This window comes from Ranitomeya variabilis, chromosome 1, assembly GCF_051348905.1.
Source record: "Ranitomeya variabilis isolate aRanVar5 chromosome 1, aRanVar5.hap1, whole genome shotgun sequence".
Lineage (NCBI taxonomy): Eukaryota > Metazoa > Chordata > Amphibia > Anura > Dendrobatidae > Ranitomeya > Ranitomeya variabilis.
In genome coordinates this window covers 42,223,301-42,241,696 of record NC_135232.1, presented here as the reverse complement: position 1 = coordinate 42,241,696, position 18,396 = coordinate 42,223,301, and the positions used below count along the sequence as shown (strand labels likewise).

Below are 18,396 nucleotides of genomic sequence, written 5' to 3'. Positions count from 1 at the left end.
TCATGTGCTGCTCCACCGTGTCATGTGCTGCTCCATCCTGCGCCCCCATCCTGTCATGTGCTGCTCCACCGTGTCATGTGCTGCTCCATCCTCATCCCCATCCTGTCATGTGCTCCCATCCTGCGCCCCCATCCTATCACGTGCTGCTCCATCCTGCGCCCCCATCAGTGCGGGCGGCTGTGCTGAGTGCGGGCGGCTGTGCTGAGTGCGGGCGGCTGTATGTGACGTGGCTGTGCTGGGTGCGGGCGGCTGTGCTGGGTGCGGCAGCTGTGGACGGCTGTGCTGGGTGCGGTGGCTGTGCTGGGTGCAGCGGCTGTGCTGGGTGCAGCGGCTGTGCGTGGCTGTAGGCGGCTGTGCGTGGCTGTGGGCGGCTGTGCTGGGTGCGGCGGCTGTGCTGGGTGCGGTGGCTGTGCTGGGTGCGGCGGCTGTCCGTGGCTGTAGGCGGCTGTGCGTGGCTGTGCTGGGTGCGGAGGCTGTGCATGGCTGTGGCGGCTGTGCGTGGCTGTGCTGGGTGCGGCGGCTGTGCTGGGTGCGGCGGATGTGCTGGGTGCGGCGGATGTGCTGGGTGCGGCGGCTGTGCTGGGTGCGGCGGCTGTGGGTGGCTGTGCTGGGTGCAGCGGTTGTGCGTGGCTGTGGGCGGCTGTGCTGGGTGCGGCGGCTGTGGGCGGCTGTGCGTGGCTGTGCTGGGTGCGGCGGCTGTGCGTGGCTGTGCGTGGCTGTGGGCGGCTGTGCGTGGCTGTGGGCGGCTGTGCTGGGTGCGGCGGCTGTCCGTGGCTGTGGGCGGCTGTGCGTGGCTGTGGGCGGCTGTGCGTGGCTGTGGGCGGCTGTGCTGGGTGCGGCGGCTGTCCGTGGCTGTGGGCGGCTGTGCGTGGCTGTGGGAGGCTGTGCGTGGCTGTAGGCGGCTGTGCGTGGCTGTGCATGGCTGTGCTGGGTGCGGCGGATGTGCTGGGTGCGGCGGCTGTGCTGGGTGCGGCGGCTGTGGGTGGCTGTGCTGGGTGCGGCGGTTGTGCGTGGCTGTGGGCGGCTGTGCTGGGTGCGGCGGCTGTCCGTGGCTGTGGGCGGCTGTGCGTGGCTGTGGGCGGCTGTGCGTGGCTGTGGGCGGCTGTGCTGGGTGCGGCGGCTGTCCGTGGCTGTGGGCGGCTGTGCGTGGCTGTGGGAGGCTGTGCGTGGCTGTAGGCGGCTGTGCGTGGCTGTGCATGGCTGTGCTGGGTGCGGCGGATGTGCTGGGTGCGGCGGCTGTGCTGGGTGCGGCGGCTGTGGGTGGCTGTGCTGGGTGCGGCGGCTGTGCGTGGCTGTGGGCTGTGGGCGGCTGTGCTGGGTGCGGCGGCTGTGTGTGGCTATGGGTGGCTGTACGTGGCTGTGGGCGGCTGTGCTGGGTGCGGCGGCTGTGGTCGGCTGTGCTGGGTGCGGCGGCTGTGCGTGGCTGTGGGCAGCTGTGCTGGGTGCGGCGGCTGTGCGTGGCTGTGGGCGGCTGTGCTGGGTGGGGCGGCTGTGCGTGGCTGTGCTGGGCGCGGCCATTTTCTTGGTCCTGCTCCCGGAGTCGGCGCCTGCGCAGTCCGCGCTTTCCGGCGCCATTTTCTTGAAGACACTGCAATGTGTCTTCAAGAAAATGGCGCCGAAAGCGCGGACTGCGCAGGCGCCGATTCCGGGAGCAGGGGAACAGTCACGGCCCGGAAGCGCGTCGGTGGAACGGGTCAGGTAAGTATACTCACCCTCCGCCTCCTGGCTCGTCCCTGCTTGTCCGGTGGAGATCGCGGTGTGCGTTCAGCGCTTACGCATACCGCGATCTCCTGGGAGCGTCGCTCTGTGCGGTCCAGACTGCGCCGGCGCTTGCGCTTGCGCAGTCTATAGAGGCTTCGGACAGAGTGACGCTCCCAGCGTTATATTATAGATACTAACTCAGACAGGGATCATATGTGGGAATATGACTGTGCGGTAATTTCATCTCAGTGGATAGCACAGCAGCCTTGCAGCCCTGGGTTCAAATCCCCCCAAGGACAACATCTGCAAAGAGTTTGTATGTTCTCCCCGTGTTTGCGTAGGTTTCCTCCGGGTACTACGTTTTTTTCCCACATTCCAAAGACATACTGATAGCGAATTTTAGATTGTGAGCCCCATCGGGGACAGCGATGATAATGTGTACAAACTGTAAAGCGCTGCGGAATATGTTAGCGCTATATAAAAATAAAGATTATTATTATCTGACATTCATTTTATCAAAGGGCAGAAAAAACAAAAGTGCAAAAATAAAATATCACTAGTCATGAAAGGGTTACATGATTTTTTTTATTTAATTTTCGTATTCTGATTTTCAGATCTTGAGAATGATAAGAGATTATACCATATACTTGCGCTCCTCAGCTGCTGCAGAACATCATAATCACACTTTACAGCTGTGTATGTGTCCTGTCCATTATCCGGCTGGTGGAGTCAGACGTTTTACCTTTTCTTATTCAGTTTTACCAGTTCTCTGCTGGAACCCAACGGGAAGGACGATTGCTCTGTCACGGTCATTACCCTGAGGTCCTCGTGGTGGACGCCAGCAGCCTGGAAGTCCTGTACTCGCTCGTATCTAAGATTTCTCCAGACTGGATCAGCTCCATGAGCATCATCCGCTCCCACAGAACACAAGGTAACGCTTCCACCATCAAGTCCCCACTATGATATTTTTCAACTCCAACATATTAAAAAAATAATAGATTATTTTTTTTGGGGGGGGAGAATAGCTTTACTAGTCTGTAAAGATCTGTTCTAGAATCTTGATATAGATGTGTTCTCCTCAGGATAATCCATTACAGTTGTTACAGGGAACCTGTCAGCTGAAAAACAAAACTTAAGCTATTTACCTGCAGCTATATGGCATTTTACTTGTTCTGCTGGTTTATTGGAGGAGCAGCTACAGGGAGAAAAAGAAGTTATATTCTCCCTGCAGCCGCTTGCTTGTTGGGGTAATGCAGAGGGCAGTGACCAGTCACGACTCTCCACATAGTGAGTGCGCGGTAATCACATCCACACTCCTTGAGTGACAGTCTGCTCTGCAACATGTGTGTATCTGGAGCAGGATGTCAATCAGCATACCAAGGAGTGATTACTGTCGGGCTTACTGTGTGAGACCCACAAAAATTAATTTAACAAGGGTCCAAGTGTGTGACTAGAGTGATAGTGAGCATGTGTGACCATCACTCCATTCACTGTTGATCACACATGCTCATTATCGCTCTATTTACTTGTAAAAAAATAAATAATAAATGGTAACAAACAGTGCCGAATATTTAATAAGAAATGATAAAAGTAGTATGAGCGACGACACATGCTCATTATCTCTCTATTCACTGATGGTCACGCATGCTCAATACCGCTCCATTCACTGGTGGTCACAAGTGCTTGGTATCACTCCTTTCACCAGTGGTGACCCACTACCGCTCCATTCACCGGTGGCGTCGCATGCTTTCTACCGCTTCATTTGCCGATGGCGGCGTGTGCTTTCTACCGCTCCATTCACCGGTGGCGGCGCATGGTTTCTACCGCTTCATTTACCGGTGGCGACGCATGCTCACTGTCTCTCCATTTTCCAGTAGTGACGCATGCTCGCTGTTGCTCTATTCGCTAGTGGTGACGTGTGCTCCCTATCGCTATATTCTTCGGTGGCGATGCATGCTCTCTGTTGTGCTATTCTCCGGTGGCAACACATGCTCACTCGCTGTCGCCGGTGTCAACGTTTGCTCGCTGTGGCTGCATTCCCCAGTGGCGAAGCATGCTCGCTGTCCCTCCATTCGCTGGTGGAGATGCGGGCTCGCTGTCGCTCCATTCGCTGGTGATGATGCGGGCTTGCTGTTGCTCCATTCGCTGATGGCGAGGCTTGCTCGATGTAGCTCCACGCTCCGGCGGCGACGCGTGCTCGCTATTGCTCCATTCGCACTATTAGAGGTTTCAGTAGGCAGACCCCCAGGGATCCTATATTAATAATGTCTCCTGCAGATAGGTGATGTTGTGTCATCATATAGTGTCATGGCTGATCAGTTTTACTGTGCTTTGACATTGCTGCACTAAGACTTCCATAGCGGCTCTTAGCTGCGTTCTCAGCGGCAGCCATGGTGACTGCTTATGTTGCTGTGACTTTACTTCAGATGATCGCTTGTCTTCAGTGACAGTATGGGGGCAGTGATAGTCTGAGACATTGCTTACAGGGGTCTCTAATAGCCATTCTCTACAAGCGAATTGTCAGAAGGGATCTTGCCTGCATCCAGCTGATGCCAGCAGCGGAAAGAGGAGCAGTCGGGGAGCGCAGGGGAGGTATTTTTTTGTATCCATTCCCGAGCAGTGATAAAATACCTGATGAGGAGACTGACCAGACTGAACACTTGCGTTAAATTAAAAGCTGCTTAAAAACTGCAAAAAAAAATAAATAGTGACATGTTTTTGTTTTGCAGAAGACACAGTCGTAGCCGTCTCGGTCACTGGCATCCTGAAAGTTTGGATTATTACTGCCGAGGTTCACCACATGCAGGTAAGGAAGGTTCCTACTGTGGCATGCAATGGTAAAGACCATGCCTTCAACTGTGATCATTGAGTTTCCTTTTTATTGTGAAGCCAACAACAAATTGGACAAAATAACTGAAAACTTCAGTGTGCATAACTATTCACCCCCCTAAAGTCAGTACTTTGTGGAGCCTCCTTTTGCGACAATTACAGCTGCAAGTTGCTTTCAATATGTCTCTATGAGACATCTTGCCACTTGGATTATTGCAGATTCCTCAAGGCAAAACTGCTCCAGCTCCTTCAAGTTAGATGGGTTCCTCTGGTGAACAGCAATCTTCAAGTCTGATCACAGATTCTTAATTGGATTAAGGTCTGGGCTTTGACTAGGTCACTCCAAAACCTTTCCACTTTTTTCCTTTTAAACCACTTGTGTTGCTTTAGCAGTAGGCTTTGGGTTATTGTCTTGTTGGAAGGTGAACCTCTGTCCCAGTCTCAAATCACTGACAGACTGAAGCAGGTTTTGCTCAAGAATATCCCTGTATTGTTCACCATCCATCTTCCCTTCCACTCCATTTTCCCTGTCCCTGCTGTCGAAAAACATCCCCACAGCATGATGCTGCCACCATCATGTTTCACTGTAGGCATGGTGTTCTTGGGGTAATGAGCCGTGTTGGTTAGGCGCTAGACATAGCGTTTACCTTGATGGCCAAAACGGTCAATTTTGGTCTCATCTCACCACAGCACCTTCCTCCAGACATTTGGGCGGTGTCACATGTCTTCTGGCAAGCTCAAAACAAGCCTTACAGTTTTTCTGTGTAAGTAAAGGCTTTTTTCTGCTCACTCTTCCAAAACAGCCACCTCAAGTGACTGTAAGGCTTATTGTGGTCGTATGAACAGATGCCAGTCTGCTTGGGAACTCTGCAACTCCTTTAGGATTACCTTTGGTCTCTGTGCTATCTGATTAATCCTCTGCTTGCCCGGGCTGAGAGTTTTGCTGGGTTGCCCTCTCTTGGCAGGTTATTGTGGTTCCATTTTCTTTCCATTTGATGATAATGGATTTGATGGTGCTCCGGGTGATCATAAGAGATTGGGATGTTTTTTGTTTTTTTTTTATAACCCAACCCTAACTTGTACTTCTCAACAACTTTGTCCCTGACTTGTTTGGAGATCTCCTTGGTCTTCATGGTGTTGTCTGGAGATCTCCTTGGTCTTCATGGTGTTGTCTGGAGATCTCCTTGGTCTTCATGGTGTTGTCTGGAGATCTCCTTGGTCTTCATGGTGTTGTCTGGAGATCTCCTTGGTCTTCATGGTGTTGTCTGGAGATCTCCTTGGTCTTCATGGTGTTGTCTGGAGATCTCCTTGGTCTTCATGGTGTTGTCTGGAGATCTCCTTGGTCTTCATGGTGTTGTCTGGAGATCTCCTTGGTCTTCATGGCGTTGTCTGGAGATCTCCTTGGTCTTCATGGCATTGTTTGGAGATCTCCTTGGTCTTCATGGTGGTGTTTGGAGATCTCCTTGGTCTTCATGGTGTTGTCTGGAGATCTCCTTGGTCTTCATGGTGTTGCAACCTCTGTTGCCTTTCAGAAATGGTAAAGTGTATAGACTAACAGACATGTGACACTTAGATTGCACACAGGGGGACGTCCTGTCACGAAGCATGTGACTTATGAAGGTAATTACTTGCACCAGAAATTTTTAATGGTTTCATAGCAAAAGGGCATATAGTTGGCCGGATCCATTATTAAAATTAGGACTGAGCAGTGACTCTGTGTCTGATAACTCTACACCTTGGGCGCTTTCAATAATGCTATATGAGACGAGGGCCAGATTGAAGACGTCTGCATTTTGACCTACTATCTATTTACAAAACCTAAAATTGAATATATCATAATGCCAAATCCACTTGTCAAAAGTTGCAGGGGTTTACTAAATATGGCACTTGGCCAAAGTATTAAGGACTGTACAGACTTTTGCAGACTGAGGTTAGGTGGTGGTCTGTATGAACTTTGCAGACTAAGGTTAGGTGGTGGTCTGTATGAACTTTTGCAGACTAAGGTTAGGTGGTGGTCTGTATGAACTTTTGCAGACTAAGTTTAGGTGGTGGTCTGTATGAACTTTGCAGACGAAGGTTAGGTGATGGTTTTTACACCAGGTGCTGTTCCTTCTGGTGTTTGTAGAATTTAGTTTCTTTTTTGCCTTTTTGCAGGACACAGAACCGGTGTTTGAAGAAGAATCTAAACCTATTTATTGCCAGAACTGCCAGAGCATCTCCATCTGTGCGTTCACACAGCGTTCACTTTTGGTCGTCTGTGCAAAATATTGGAGGGTAAGTCTAAAGTACTATCTAGAAACAGGGAAGGGTTTGCAAGGATGTTTTATAGGGATTGCAAATCCCACTAGGACAAGGCCACTTTTCTTTTCCAGGATGTCCCCCTGACAGCACATTGGAGGACGTCCTCATCCTCCTTGCAGGGACAGGAAAAACAACACGAGAGGTTAAAAGGTCCCACTCCGCCCCCTTTCCTTCAGTGTTTTTCCTGTCCCTGCATGGAGGGACACAAGAGAGTTCAGCGCAGCAGCTTACCGGACCGGAGGGCTCAGGGGGATCGTGCGGCTGGTCCAATATCTTTCCCCCTCTTGGATAGCCCAGGGCAGAAACTCCCCGGGTGGGGGGAGTCCCTGGGGGGAGTCCCTCTGCCCCAGAGACCAGTCGAGCGGACGAGCTCCTGGGTAGAGCCGCTTCCTCCCAGTGGGGGACTCTTGGCTCGGGCGCCATATCGGAGAAGAGGCGCCGGCGCCAGGCGAGAGAGGCTCCGGGATCCACGTGTTCTATGCACGAACACGGAGGTGACAGGAACTCCCAGCGTCAGCGAGGCCCAGCATGCGTTCCACTGCCTGGAACGCGGAAGTAGGTGCTTATGATACGATCATCATTTCCGGTGACGTCGTCGGCCAGTGTGCGTTCCAGTTCATGGAACGCAGAGGTAATGAATAAATAACAAGCGCCGATAACTGTGTCAGCGGCAGAGTGGCGGGCGCATAATTTGATTATCCGCGCAGGCTTCCGACCGCAGATACACGAGACTCGGTCAGTCGGTCCAGAGTCACGTGGTACAGAAGGCTAAAGCAGAAGTGTCTGCAATGCCGGAGACAAGGGGTGAGTGCAGCGACTGCTGTGGTGTGTTTCTCTTTTTACCATGGGGCGGCACATTTACCCAGTCCTGATTGTTTCTCTACAGAGGACATGGAAATCAGGAGTGAGGATCCTGGGGTAAGTGCGCATAGCGCATACGTATCTATACAAATGCACATATAGACGCTAAGCAGTCCCTATTCTTATATTTAGGATAAGGATGTCCAACAGGCACCCCTCCCAACGACAAATAAGCCAGGCAAGGCCTGGGCGAAGTCTAGGCGGTGCTCAATATTTTCATGTAAAGCTTCCAGAAACATACAAAAAAGCTCTCTGCAACTCCTGTATTTCCAAGGTTGTAAGAGAAGAACAACCAACGTTCTTGTCAGAGATGAGGAGTCTAATCCGGGAGGAGGTACAAAGCTCATTAGCTGCCATGTCTCAGCAATGCCCCTCCAGTCCAGGTCTGAGTCGCAAAAGACCTAGAATGGACTCAGAAATAGATCCTGATATTTCTTCAGATGAAGAATCAGAAGTAAGGAAGAAGTTAGTTTGGATCAGGAGGAATGAGAGCTGCCTCTAGAAGAACAGGAGCAAGGAAGGAAGTTTCTTTTTTTGGTAGAAGACACGGAAGATCTAGTTCAGGCGGTGAGAAATACGATGCAGATGAAGGAGGAACCACGTCCGAAGTCCAGGCAGGATCTGATGTTTGGAGGTCTTACATCCCAGAGACAGACGGTGTTCCCGGTGAGCGAACACATCCAACTGATGATACTGCAGGAGGGGATGGATGCAGAACGTAGACTGGTGATGTCCCGGGAATTTAAAAGCCGTCTTCCGTTTGACCCTGAGGATATCAAGACATGGGAAGAAATCCCTAAAGTCGATGTACCTGTGGCCAAGGTTTCAAAGAAGACAGCCATCCCCTTTGAGGATTCGTCAAGCCTCAGGGATGCCATGGACCGCAAGGCAGATATTCTTTTACGTCGAGCTTGGGAAACATCGGCAGCTCTGATAAAGACTAACATAGCGGCTACTTCGGTAGCCAGGTCCATGTTCTTGTGGATGGGGCAATTAGAAGAGCATTTAATTAATAAGACCCCGCGGGTGGATATAATTGCTTCCCTGCCCATTATAAAGTCCGCCATGGCCTTCATGGCAGATACTTCAGCTGAATCAGTGAGATTTGCAGCTAGAAATAGTTCTTTATCTAATGCAACCCGTAGCGCTATATGGCTTAAATCTTGGTCGGGAGATAACGCCTCTAAAAATAAATTATGTGCCATTCCCTTTGCAGGATCCCGGGTGTTTGGACAGGCATTAGATGACATCTTAGAGTTTGCGTCTGATAATAAAAAAGGTTTTCCTGAGGATAAACCTAAGAAGTTTCAGCCTTTTCAGAAAAGGTCTCCACCTCGCAAACAACCTGACTATAGAGAACAGTGGAGATCCAACAGAGGGACCTATAAAGGGTCCTATGCTCAGAACAGAAGGGGAAGAAATTCCCTGTTTGGATCAAGCTCTAGACCTAGAAGACAATGACGCCATAGGTATAGGGGCAGGCTCAGTCTGTTTCTGAACAACTGGAGTCGAATCACAAAGAACAAATATGTCCTCAGCATAATATCCGAGGGCTACAAAATAGAGCTTATATCTCCCGCGCCACACAAATGTATCTCACCAACAGTTGTAGCAACCAGATCTCCAATGTTCTCAGACCTTCAAAAACTTTTCAGCTCTCAGGTCATAGTTCGGGTTCCCTCACCAGAAATAGGCAGAGGTCACTACTCTCCCCTATTCTCATTCCCGAAATCGTCAGGAGAAACTCGCACAATAATAAACCTTTAAACGTATACGTCAAATACAAGAGGTTCAGGATGGAATCATTAAGATCAACCATCCACCTTATAGACAAAAATTCGATAATGTGCACTCTCGACCTGAAGAGTGCGTATTATCAGGTTCCAATCCATTCAACTTCTCAGGAGCTTCTGAGGTTCTCGGTAAAAATTCCGGACCAAACCTGCCAATTCCAGTTTCAGTGCCTCCCGTTTGGACTAGCCTCGGCTCCAAGAATATTCACAAAGCTGGTGGCCGAGGTAGTGGCATATCTAAGAAACCAAGGAATTATGACAATTCCTTATTTGGACGATTTTCTCCTGGTAGCCCGAACAGAAGACACTTTACTCCTACACAGAGAGCGAGTTATAGCGGTGTTAGAACACCTGGTTTGGGTCGTAAACTGAAAAAAGTCACACCTAAAGCCCGAATCTCGGAAGGTATTCCTGGGAGTGCTTTTGGATTCTACCACCAGACAATCCTTTCTACCAAGAGAAAAACAGGAGTTAATGAAAAAGGCGATCATAGAGTTCCTGAGGCATCAAGTTACAATAAGATCAGCCATAAAGATCTTGGGGAAGATGACAGCGTGTATCACCTGTGTCAGGTGGGCCCAAGCTCACTCAAGACTACTACAAAGACAGGTCCTCTCGGTATGGGATCGTTGCCAGACGTCTCTGGACAGAACAATTCAACTATCAGCAGCGGTAAGAAGATCATTACGGTGGTGGACACGATAAAGCAACCTAAGAATAGGTGTAACATGGATCTTGACCCCTTGTGTGGTAATCACCACAGACGCCAGTCAGTGGGGATGGGGAGCACACCTAGAAGGGAGTTTCTTCCAGGGCAGGTGGCCTGAGGACATCAGTCACAAGTCGTCAAACTACAGAGAACTTTACGCGGTATGGGAAACTCTAAGATAAAACCGTTCTCGCCTAAAGAACAGGCATGTGAAGATTTTAACAGACAACATGACAGCAGTATCCTTCCTGAGACACCAGGGAGGCCCCAGACACAAGGCACTTCAAGAGTTGGCACAGAAGATATTTGCTTGGGTGGAGAGCACAGTTCTGTCAATTACAGCAGTACACTTAGAAGGGTCTCAAAATATCTTGGCCGACCACCTGAGCAGGAGGGAAGTCTGTCCAACAGAGTGGGAACTAAAGAAGTGTTCCAACTATTATGCCACCGTTGGGGAACTCCCAGAATAGATTTGTTTGCCACAAGAAAAAATTTGAAGGATCCAAGATTATATTCTCTTAACCCTTCAGACATGCCAGAAGCAGTCGACGCCTTAAGCCAAACATGGGACGAACCACTCTCCTATGCTTTCCCCCCATTAGCACTCATTCCGATGGTACTCAGAAAAATTCAGGAAGACCAAGCTACAGTTCTGCTGATTGTACCGTTCTGGCCAAAAAGAAGCTGGTTCCCATTGCTGGGATCCATGACAACAGAGAACCCAATAAAACTTCCTCAATGGAAAGACATCATTTACCAGGGTCCTGTCCTGCACCAAAACCCGGAAAGATTACACCATTCAGCGTGGATCCTGAAAGGGACATTTTGAAAGCCTGAGGTTTATCCGATGAAGTCATTTCAACCATTCAGGCTAGTAGGAAACCGGTAACTTCAGCCATTTACTACAAAATCTGTAAAAAATTCTGTATGGAGGGTGGCAGGCCGGCCGTGATGCCGGAAACCCCGGACGTTCCCAGAGTTCTGGATTTTCTCCAATCTGGTTTCAACATGGGCCTTAGGCCTAGTACCCTTAAGGTACAGATTTCGGCCCTCAGGACTTTCTTGGATTATCCTTTGGCTTCTCACCCTTGGATAATTAGGTTTGTTAAAGCCATCCAGAAATTGCGTCCCACCTTTAGACAATTGACTCCCACCTGGGACTTAAACCTAGTTCTTAGGGCCTTATGTAAGGACCCTTATACCCTTAACGAAGATATGCCGATTGCAGTTCGTACATGGAAAACAACCTTTTTAGTAGCTATTACAACAGCTAAAAGAGTGGGAGAAATTCAAGCCCTGTCTATTAGGGATCCATACCTTCAGATTCGTGATGACCATACAATTTTAAACTTAGATCCATCATTTGTCCCTAAAATAGCTTCAGTGCAAAACCGAAATCAGGAGATAATTTTACCCTCCTTTTGTGAAAACCCCTCTAATGCAAAGGAGCAAGCGATACATTCCCTTGATGTCAGGCAAGCAGTCTTGTATCTAGAGGCCACTAGTACCTGGAGAAGGGACCCTAACCTATTTATCCTTTTTAGGGGAAAAAATAGGGGTAAAAAAGCTTCTAAAACTTTTATAGCTAGATGGATCACAACGGTAATTGCTAAAGCCTACTCATCATAAGGGGTAGATTGTCCAACAGGAATTAAAGCTCATTCTACTAGGGCCATTTCAGCATCATGAGCTGAACGGGCAGGGGCATCCCTAGAACAAATTTGTAAGGCCGCGACTTGGGCCAGGGTGAACACATTTTGCAAACATTATAAACTTGACATGTTAGCAGCCCAACAAACGTCATTTGGGAAAAAAGTTCTCCAAGCAGTTGTCCCACCCTAAAGGAGTTTTCTTTGGTATTCTCCAATGTGCTGTCAGGGGGACGCCCTGGAAAATGGGTATTAGACCTACCGGTAATTCGGTTTCCAGGAGTCCATCCTGACAGCACCGTTACTCCCCCCCCCCATGTATACTATGTCATATGTTGTATTATGATTTGGTTAATAAAAAATTCAATTTGCATCTATCCATGGTGTGGTACTTGTCAAAACACTGAAGCCAAGGGGGCGGAGTGGGACCTTTTAACCTCTCGTGGTGTTTTTCCTGTCCCTGCAAGGAGGAGGAGGACGTCCTCCAATGTGCTGTCAGGATGGACTCCTGGAAACAGAATTACCGGTAGGTCTAATACCCATTTTTTTACACTTTCCTGTTTTATTTCCCTTTTTCCAAGAGCATTCATTTTTACAGTATTCATTATGCAGTAAACATTGACCTGGTGACTTGATTCTTTAGGTCAGAACGATTATGGCAATACCAAATTTGTATAGTGTGTGGTTTTTGTAATTATTTAAGTTTCATGACCTATAACTTTTTTTTTTTCTCCTTGATTTTTTTTTTATTCAATAGCTCTTTATGAAGATTTGTTTTATTGCTACCATTTTGATCTCTTTTTATTGCAAAAAAAGCAATTCTGGCCATTTTTGACTTTTTTTCATTTTTTTCTTTTAATAGGTTTACCGCATAGCTCAATTTTAATTTTGTATTTTCATTGTACAGATATATTTTTCTTTAGTCTTGAATTGTAAAAAGGTGGTGATTTAAAGTTGTTTATATTATGTTTTTTTTTTATATATAACTTTTTTGTCCCCATAGCAATCATTTGATCACTTTTTATTTATACCCCCAAATCTCAATATTGCAGTTTTACAGCCAAAATAGTGTTCTCCTATGAAGTTCATCCACAAGCTAGACCTCCCAGGAGAACCAAGATGGCAGCAACAGGGCCCGTATCGTAATCCATCAGCATCCTGGGATCGCAAATTTGTAGGGTGTTTCAGGAGTCGGTAGGCACTGATGCAGTAGCACAGCGGCAACCCGGCCATTTGTAAATGTCACAGTCGGTGATTGACAACAGAATGTAAATGATTAATAGCAGCAATAGCAGAATCTAAGTGGTTAACAGCAGCGATCATCAGTTGCTGCTGTTTGAGGCAGATGCTGACTGTGTAATACAGCCCAATTGTGGAGCTATTTTTTAGCAGAAATATTGCTTTTTAGGGGTTTTCTGTTTTGTGGTGAGACATCGTGGGGCAGCACATTGACTCCCTGCCGTTCGTCAGACCTGAGCTACAGGGAGCTGTACACAAGGCCATCCAGCCACCTTCTTGGGTGTTCACATGAGGCTTTATACTGGGCTGTCCAAGGGTAAAGATGCCTATAGAAACAAGTCCCTATTTTTTTTTAAGTCCTTATAAAAGATTTATGCTTACTGCATAGTTGAAGCAAAGTATGCACAACTTTTCTTTATGGATGGGTAAGGTACCTATGGGCACTGACGTCTGATCGCCCCATGGCCTCCTTTCAGGTATTTGACGCTGGGGATTATTCTTTGCTGTGTTCTGTCCCAAGCGAGGAGGGTCAGACGTGGACAGGAGGAGACTTCATAGCTGCGGACAAAGTGATCGTCTGGACCGAAGACGGACAAAGCTTTATCTATAAACTTCCAGCCAGGTGACTTCTTGTAATTACCTTTCATATTTGCCTACAAAATAAAACATATATTTGTTCACAGCAGAGACATAAATGTATGTCCAGATATTGACAGGAGTGAAATATTGTATATATGTCCCCAATTCGCTCTGCCAGGCACAAAAGACCTTTTTGGTCTTGATCCTGCTCTTCCTCTCAGACAATCATCATCCTTCTTCCATGTTACTTGTGGTTGACGTGTCCTATGTCATCTGCACATCGTCGTCCATCGCGCTGCTGCGCAGGCGTACTATTAACTGTCCTGCCAAGGGCAGAGCAAAGTATTGTAGCGCACATGTGCGGGGAAAAGCCAAAAAGCGCCAATGGCCCTGAAGTGAAGCTGGCGCATGCGCGCTACAGTACTTTGCTCTGCCCTTGACAGGACAGTGAGAAGTGCCCCTGCGCAGGAGCGCGATGGAGGACATTGTGTGGATGACGTAGGGCGCGTCATCCATATGAAGCAGGGAAGGACGCCGATCGTCAGAAGAGAGGAGGTGCTGGATGAAAACCAGCGTCGCCCATTGTATTTTTATTTTTTTTTTGCCTGCAGAGGTGATTGGGGACATATGTACAAAATACCAGAGGATTGAAACTATGCTGGCCGCACTTTATATGGGGAAAACCTGGTGACCGGTTTCCTTTAACGCTAATTTGAACCCGTGATTTCAAAGATTTTTTTTAATCTGAATTTTTTTATTCCATAAACTCCCAATTTGAGATTTAAGTGTTCTATTCATTTTTGGAGCCGTTGTATATATTTCTACTGCTGTATATAGTGTTTTGAGGATTGGGTTATATTCATTTCTTACGGTTGCTTTCAGTTGTATCCCAGCCAGCGATTCCTTTCGTATTGATGTCGGTAAAGCAGTGGAGAACGCGATACCGCCCCTGTTGTACAGCGTCATGCCGAAAGAGGATAAGAAGGTATGTGTTTCATAGTTCAAGGATGAGAGAAGACACAAGTCCATTGGGTTCAAATTGAGGCCCCATGAGGCCAATGCCAATAGCCCGATATTAGGGGAAAAATTCCTTCCTGAGTCCACGTTCGACAATCAAGACACTTATTCAGAATATTGTCTTTTTCAAAAAGGCATCCAGGCCCTCCTTCCTTTTTTACGCAAATAAATGCTTACGCATGCATTCCCATAGGCAATAATGCTTTTTTTTAAAGCACTCATCCACATGCGCATGCATGCGCATATTTGACGGAAATTTGCAGCCTCAAAAATTGCAACATGGTGCTTTAGCCTCGCCCCGCCGCACACCGCGAAAAGACACATGCGTTAGCAATAGTGATGAGCGAATATACTCGTTACTCGAGATTTCCCGAGCACGCTCGGGTGTCCTCCGAGTATTTTTTAGTGCTTGGAGATTGTTTTCATCACCGCAGCTGAATGATTTACATCTGTTGGCCAGCTTGATTACATGTAAAGCCTCCGTACTCTGGCTGCTCGTGCTTTAAAGCCTCCGTACTCTGGCTGCTCGTGCGGTAAAGCCTCCGTACTCTGGCTGCTCGTGCGGTAAAGTCTCCGTACTCTGGCTGCTCGTGCTTTAAAGCCTCCGTACTCTGGCTGCTCGTGCGGTAAAGCCTCCGTACTCTGGCTGCTCGTGCTGTAAAGCCTCCGTACTCTGGCTGCTCGTGCTTTAAAGCCTCCGTACTCTGGCTGCTCGTGCGGTAAAGCCTCCGTACACTAGCTGCTCGTGCGGTAAAGCCTCCGTACTCTGGCTGCTCGTGCGGTAAAGCCTCCGTACGCTGGCTGCTTGTGCGGTAAAGCCTCCGTACTCTGGCTGCTCGTGCGGTAAAGCCTCCGTACTCTGGCTGCTCGTGCGGTAAAGCCTCCGTACACTAGCTGCTCGTGCGGTAAAGCCTCCGTACTCTGGCTGCTCGTGCGGTAAAGCCTCCGTGCTCTGGCTGCTCATACGGTAAAGCCTCCGTGCTCTGGCTGCTCGTGCGGTAAAGCCTCCGTACTCTGGCTGCTCGTGCGGTAAAGCCTCCGTACACTAGCTGCTCGTGCGGTAAAGCCTCCGTACTCTGGCTGCTCGTGCGGTAAAGCCTCCGTACGCTGGCTGCTTGTGCGGTAAAGCCTCCGTACTCTGGCTGCTTGTGCGGTAAAGCCTCCGTACTCTGGCTGCTCGTGCGGTAAAGCCTCCGTACACTAGCTGCTCGTGCGGTAAAGCCTCCGTACTCTGGCTGCTCGTGCGGTAAAGCCTCCGTACGCTGGCTGCTTGTGCGGTAAAGCCTCCGTACTCTGGCTGCTTGTGCGGTAAAGCCTCCGTACTCTGGCTGCTCGTGCAGTAAAGCATCTGCACTCTGGCTGCTCGTGCGGTAAAGCCTCCGTACTCTGGCTGCTCGTGCAGTAAAGCATCTGCACTCTGGCTGCTCGTGCGGTAAAGCCTCCGTACTCTGGCTGCTCGTTCGGTAAAGCCTCCATAATCTGGCTGCTTGTGCGGTAAAGCCTCCATAATCTGGCTGCTCGTGCGGTAAAGCCTCCGTACTCTGGCTGCTTGTGCGGTAAAGCCTCCGTACTCTGGCTGCTCGTGCGGTAAAGCCTCTGTACTTTCACTGCTTGAGTTTGTCTGTGATGATGAAACCTTCTTTCCGCTAGACATAGAGGGTGCCCCCTTGTCGCCGTCGCCAGTCTAGGTGTAAACAGCTCATTAGAAAGATCTCTTTTCTGTCCCTTCATATATTTGTGCACTGTGTTCTCTATAATGCATTTGTATTTGGCTAGTAGCCATTTTCACAGGAGGATTTCATAAAAAATTTTGGAGCGTTTTGCTTCTGTAGCCTTTATGTATCGGACCCCAGAATGAGTTACCAGTGATCCATCAGTGAGGTCTTTTGGGCTTCTCTGGTGAACCATAATCCAAACTGATATATGACCACATCAGAGTCGGGTCAAGCTTTGGTTTGGTCATTATCCTGCCTAGAGGAATTCAGGAAAAGGAAGACAAAGGTTATGAATTCCGCCGTCCATCTGATATCTCACCCAGCAGTGCATCTCTATTCATTTTGTTTTATAAACTGTGGTCCAGCCCGGTTCTTGATAATGGGATTCATTACGTGTGGTTTTGTGGTATAAGCAGGCGCTGGAGAGGTTTGATTTGGAAGCCGTTGTGGAAATCCCAGAATGTGACCACTTCTCTGACCCCGGAGTCTTAGAGTTATACACGCCAAGGACTTTACTCCACGTTTTCCCGGCTGAGTCTCATGTAAGAGTTGGTTTTCTCTGTGTGCCATAGAGGGTTAATGACGGTGTGATGTGCTGTGGCTAATATGGCTTGGTGTGTAGGGTTTTCCGGGCCTGCATGCAATATAAAACTTTGAGCCTTTCTGCACTTTCTTATTACTTCTGCACCCCTGAACTGCTCCTAATTTTGCATGCTTACACGGCACAGCATTCACTTGGGTTCTAAAATTAAAGGGACTGTTTAGTAGATATTTTATGTGTTCCTTTTTTTTAATTTGACTGTAATCCCCTTTTAAAAAATAAATACTTGCCCTCCTTGATCCCATTCTGACACTTAACCAGTACCATCTGGTGCTGTCTCATTTCCTGTCTGGAATACGTGCTCAGCCAATCAGTTCCTGAAGCAAAGACCCGCCTCAATCAATGATTGGCTGAGCAAGCCTCTTTCAGGAAGTAGAGACCGGCTAGGACCTGGTAAGAGTCAGAACTGGACGGTGAGGGATTAGTGAGGGCGATGGTTACTACTTTTTATTTTAACCACTGAGTTTTTTTTTTAATCATTTTTATCCTTTAGTTACCCCCTTAAATATAACTCAACATTTCTACGTCCGACAAAGATCGTCACCCGATTTTATACCAACAGTAATAGAATTTGCTTCGACGAACCGCTATGTAAATCTCTTGCAACCATTTTCACTACATTAGGTAAATTTGCTAATTATTTCAACCTCAAATAATAAACAAACAAATAAACTACCGTTTGGTGTATGCAGCTCCTATGTAGAGCTGTGGGAAAGATGCAGCAGATCCTCCACAGTTACAGACTACAAAGAGAACCCATGTGTAACCAGCTTCTCGCTAAGCTGAGCACGGCACAAACATTTGAGAACAGAGAAGATATGTGTATCTAAACGGACTACTGAGGTTCATCTTCTCAGAAAAACCACTGCTTACTCAACGATGTCAGAGTGGCAAAGGTAGGCTACTTTCACACTAGCGTTGTTTGGAATACGTCGCAATGCGTCGTTTAGGGGAAAAAACGCATCCTGCAAAGTCGTCTGCAGGATGCATTTTTTCCCCATAGACTAACATTAGTGACACATTGCGACGCATTGACACACGTCGCAACCGTCATGCGACGGTTGCGTCGTGTTGTGGCGGACCGTCGGCAGCAAAAAACGTTACATGTAACGTTTTTTGCTGCGTCGTGTCCGCCATTTCTGACCGCGCATGCGCGGCCGGAACTCCGCCCCCACCTCCCCGCAACTCACAATGGGGCAACGGATGCGTTGAAAAACTGCATCCGCTGCCCCCGTTGTGCGGCGCTTTCAACGCTAGCGTCGTTGCATCGGCACGACGCTAGTGTGAAAGTAGCCGTAGTGAGGAGGAGCTGTAGATTAGAACATTGCAGCTGGGAAAGGGGAACACTCACCGAGCCCTGAACTTGCAGCTTCACAAATACGTGTGTCACAAAAAGCAGGTC

The 18,396-nt window shown here is 48.5% G+C and overlaps 1 protein-coding gene across 6 annotated transcripts in view; it reads left to right on the top strand.

Moving 5' to 3' along the window:
• Positions 1-18,396, top strand: part of WDR7 (WD repeat domain 7) — a 383,582-nt gene that overhangs the window by 23,404 nt on the left and 341,782 nt on the right. For 2 of the 6 annotated variants that reach the window (XM_077282585.1, XM_077282573.1), the window contains exons 5-10: positions 2,458-2,632; positions 4,431-4,507; positions 6,685-6,804; positions 13,559-13,704; positions 14,544-14,646; positions 16,810-16,935. In XM_077282585.1, coding sequence (XP_077138700.1) covers positions 2,458-2,632; positions 4,431-4,507; positions 6,685-6,804; positions 13,559-13,704; positions 14,544-14,646; positions 16,810-16,935 — 747 coding nt within the window. Of the gene's footprint in view, positions 1-2,457; positions 2,633-4,430; positions 4,508-6,684; positions 6,805-13,558; positions 13,705-14,543; positions 14,647-16,806; positions 16,936-18,396 lie in introns of all 6 variants that reach the window. The other 4 variants (XM_077282579.1, XM_077282564.1, XM_077282600.1 and 1 more) reach the window with 2 other exon arrangements.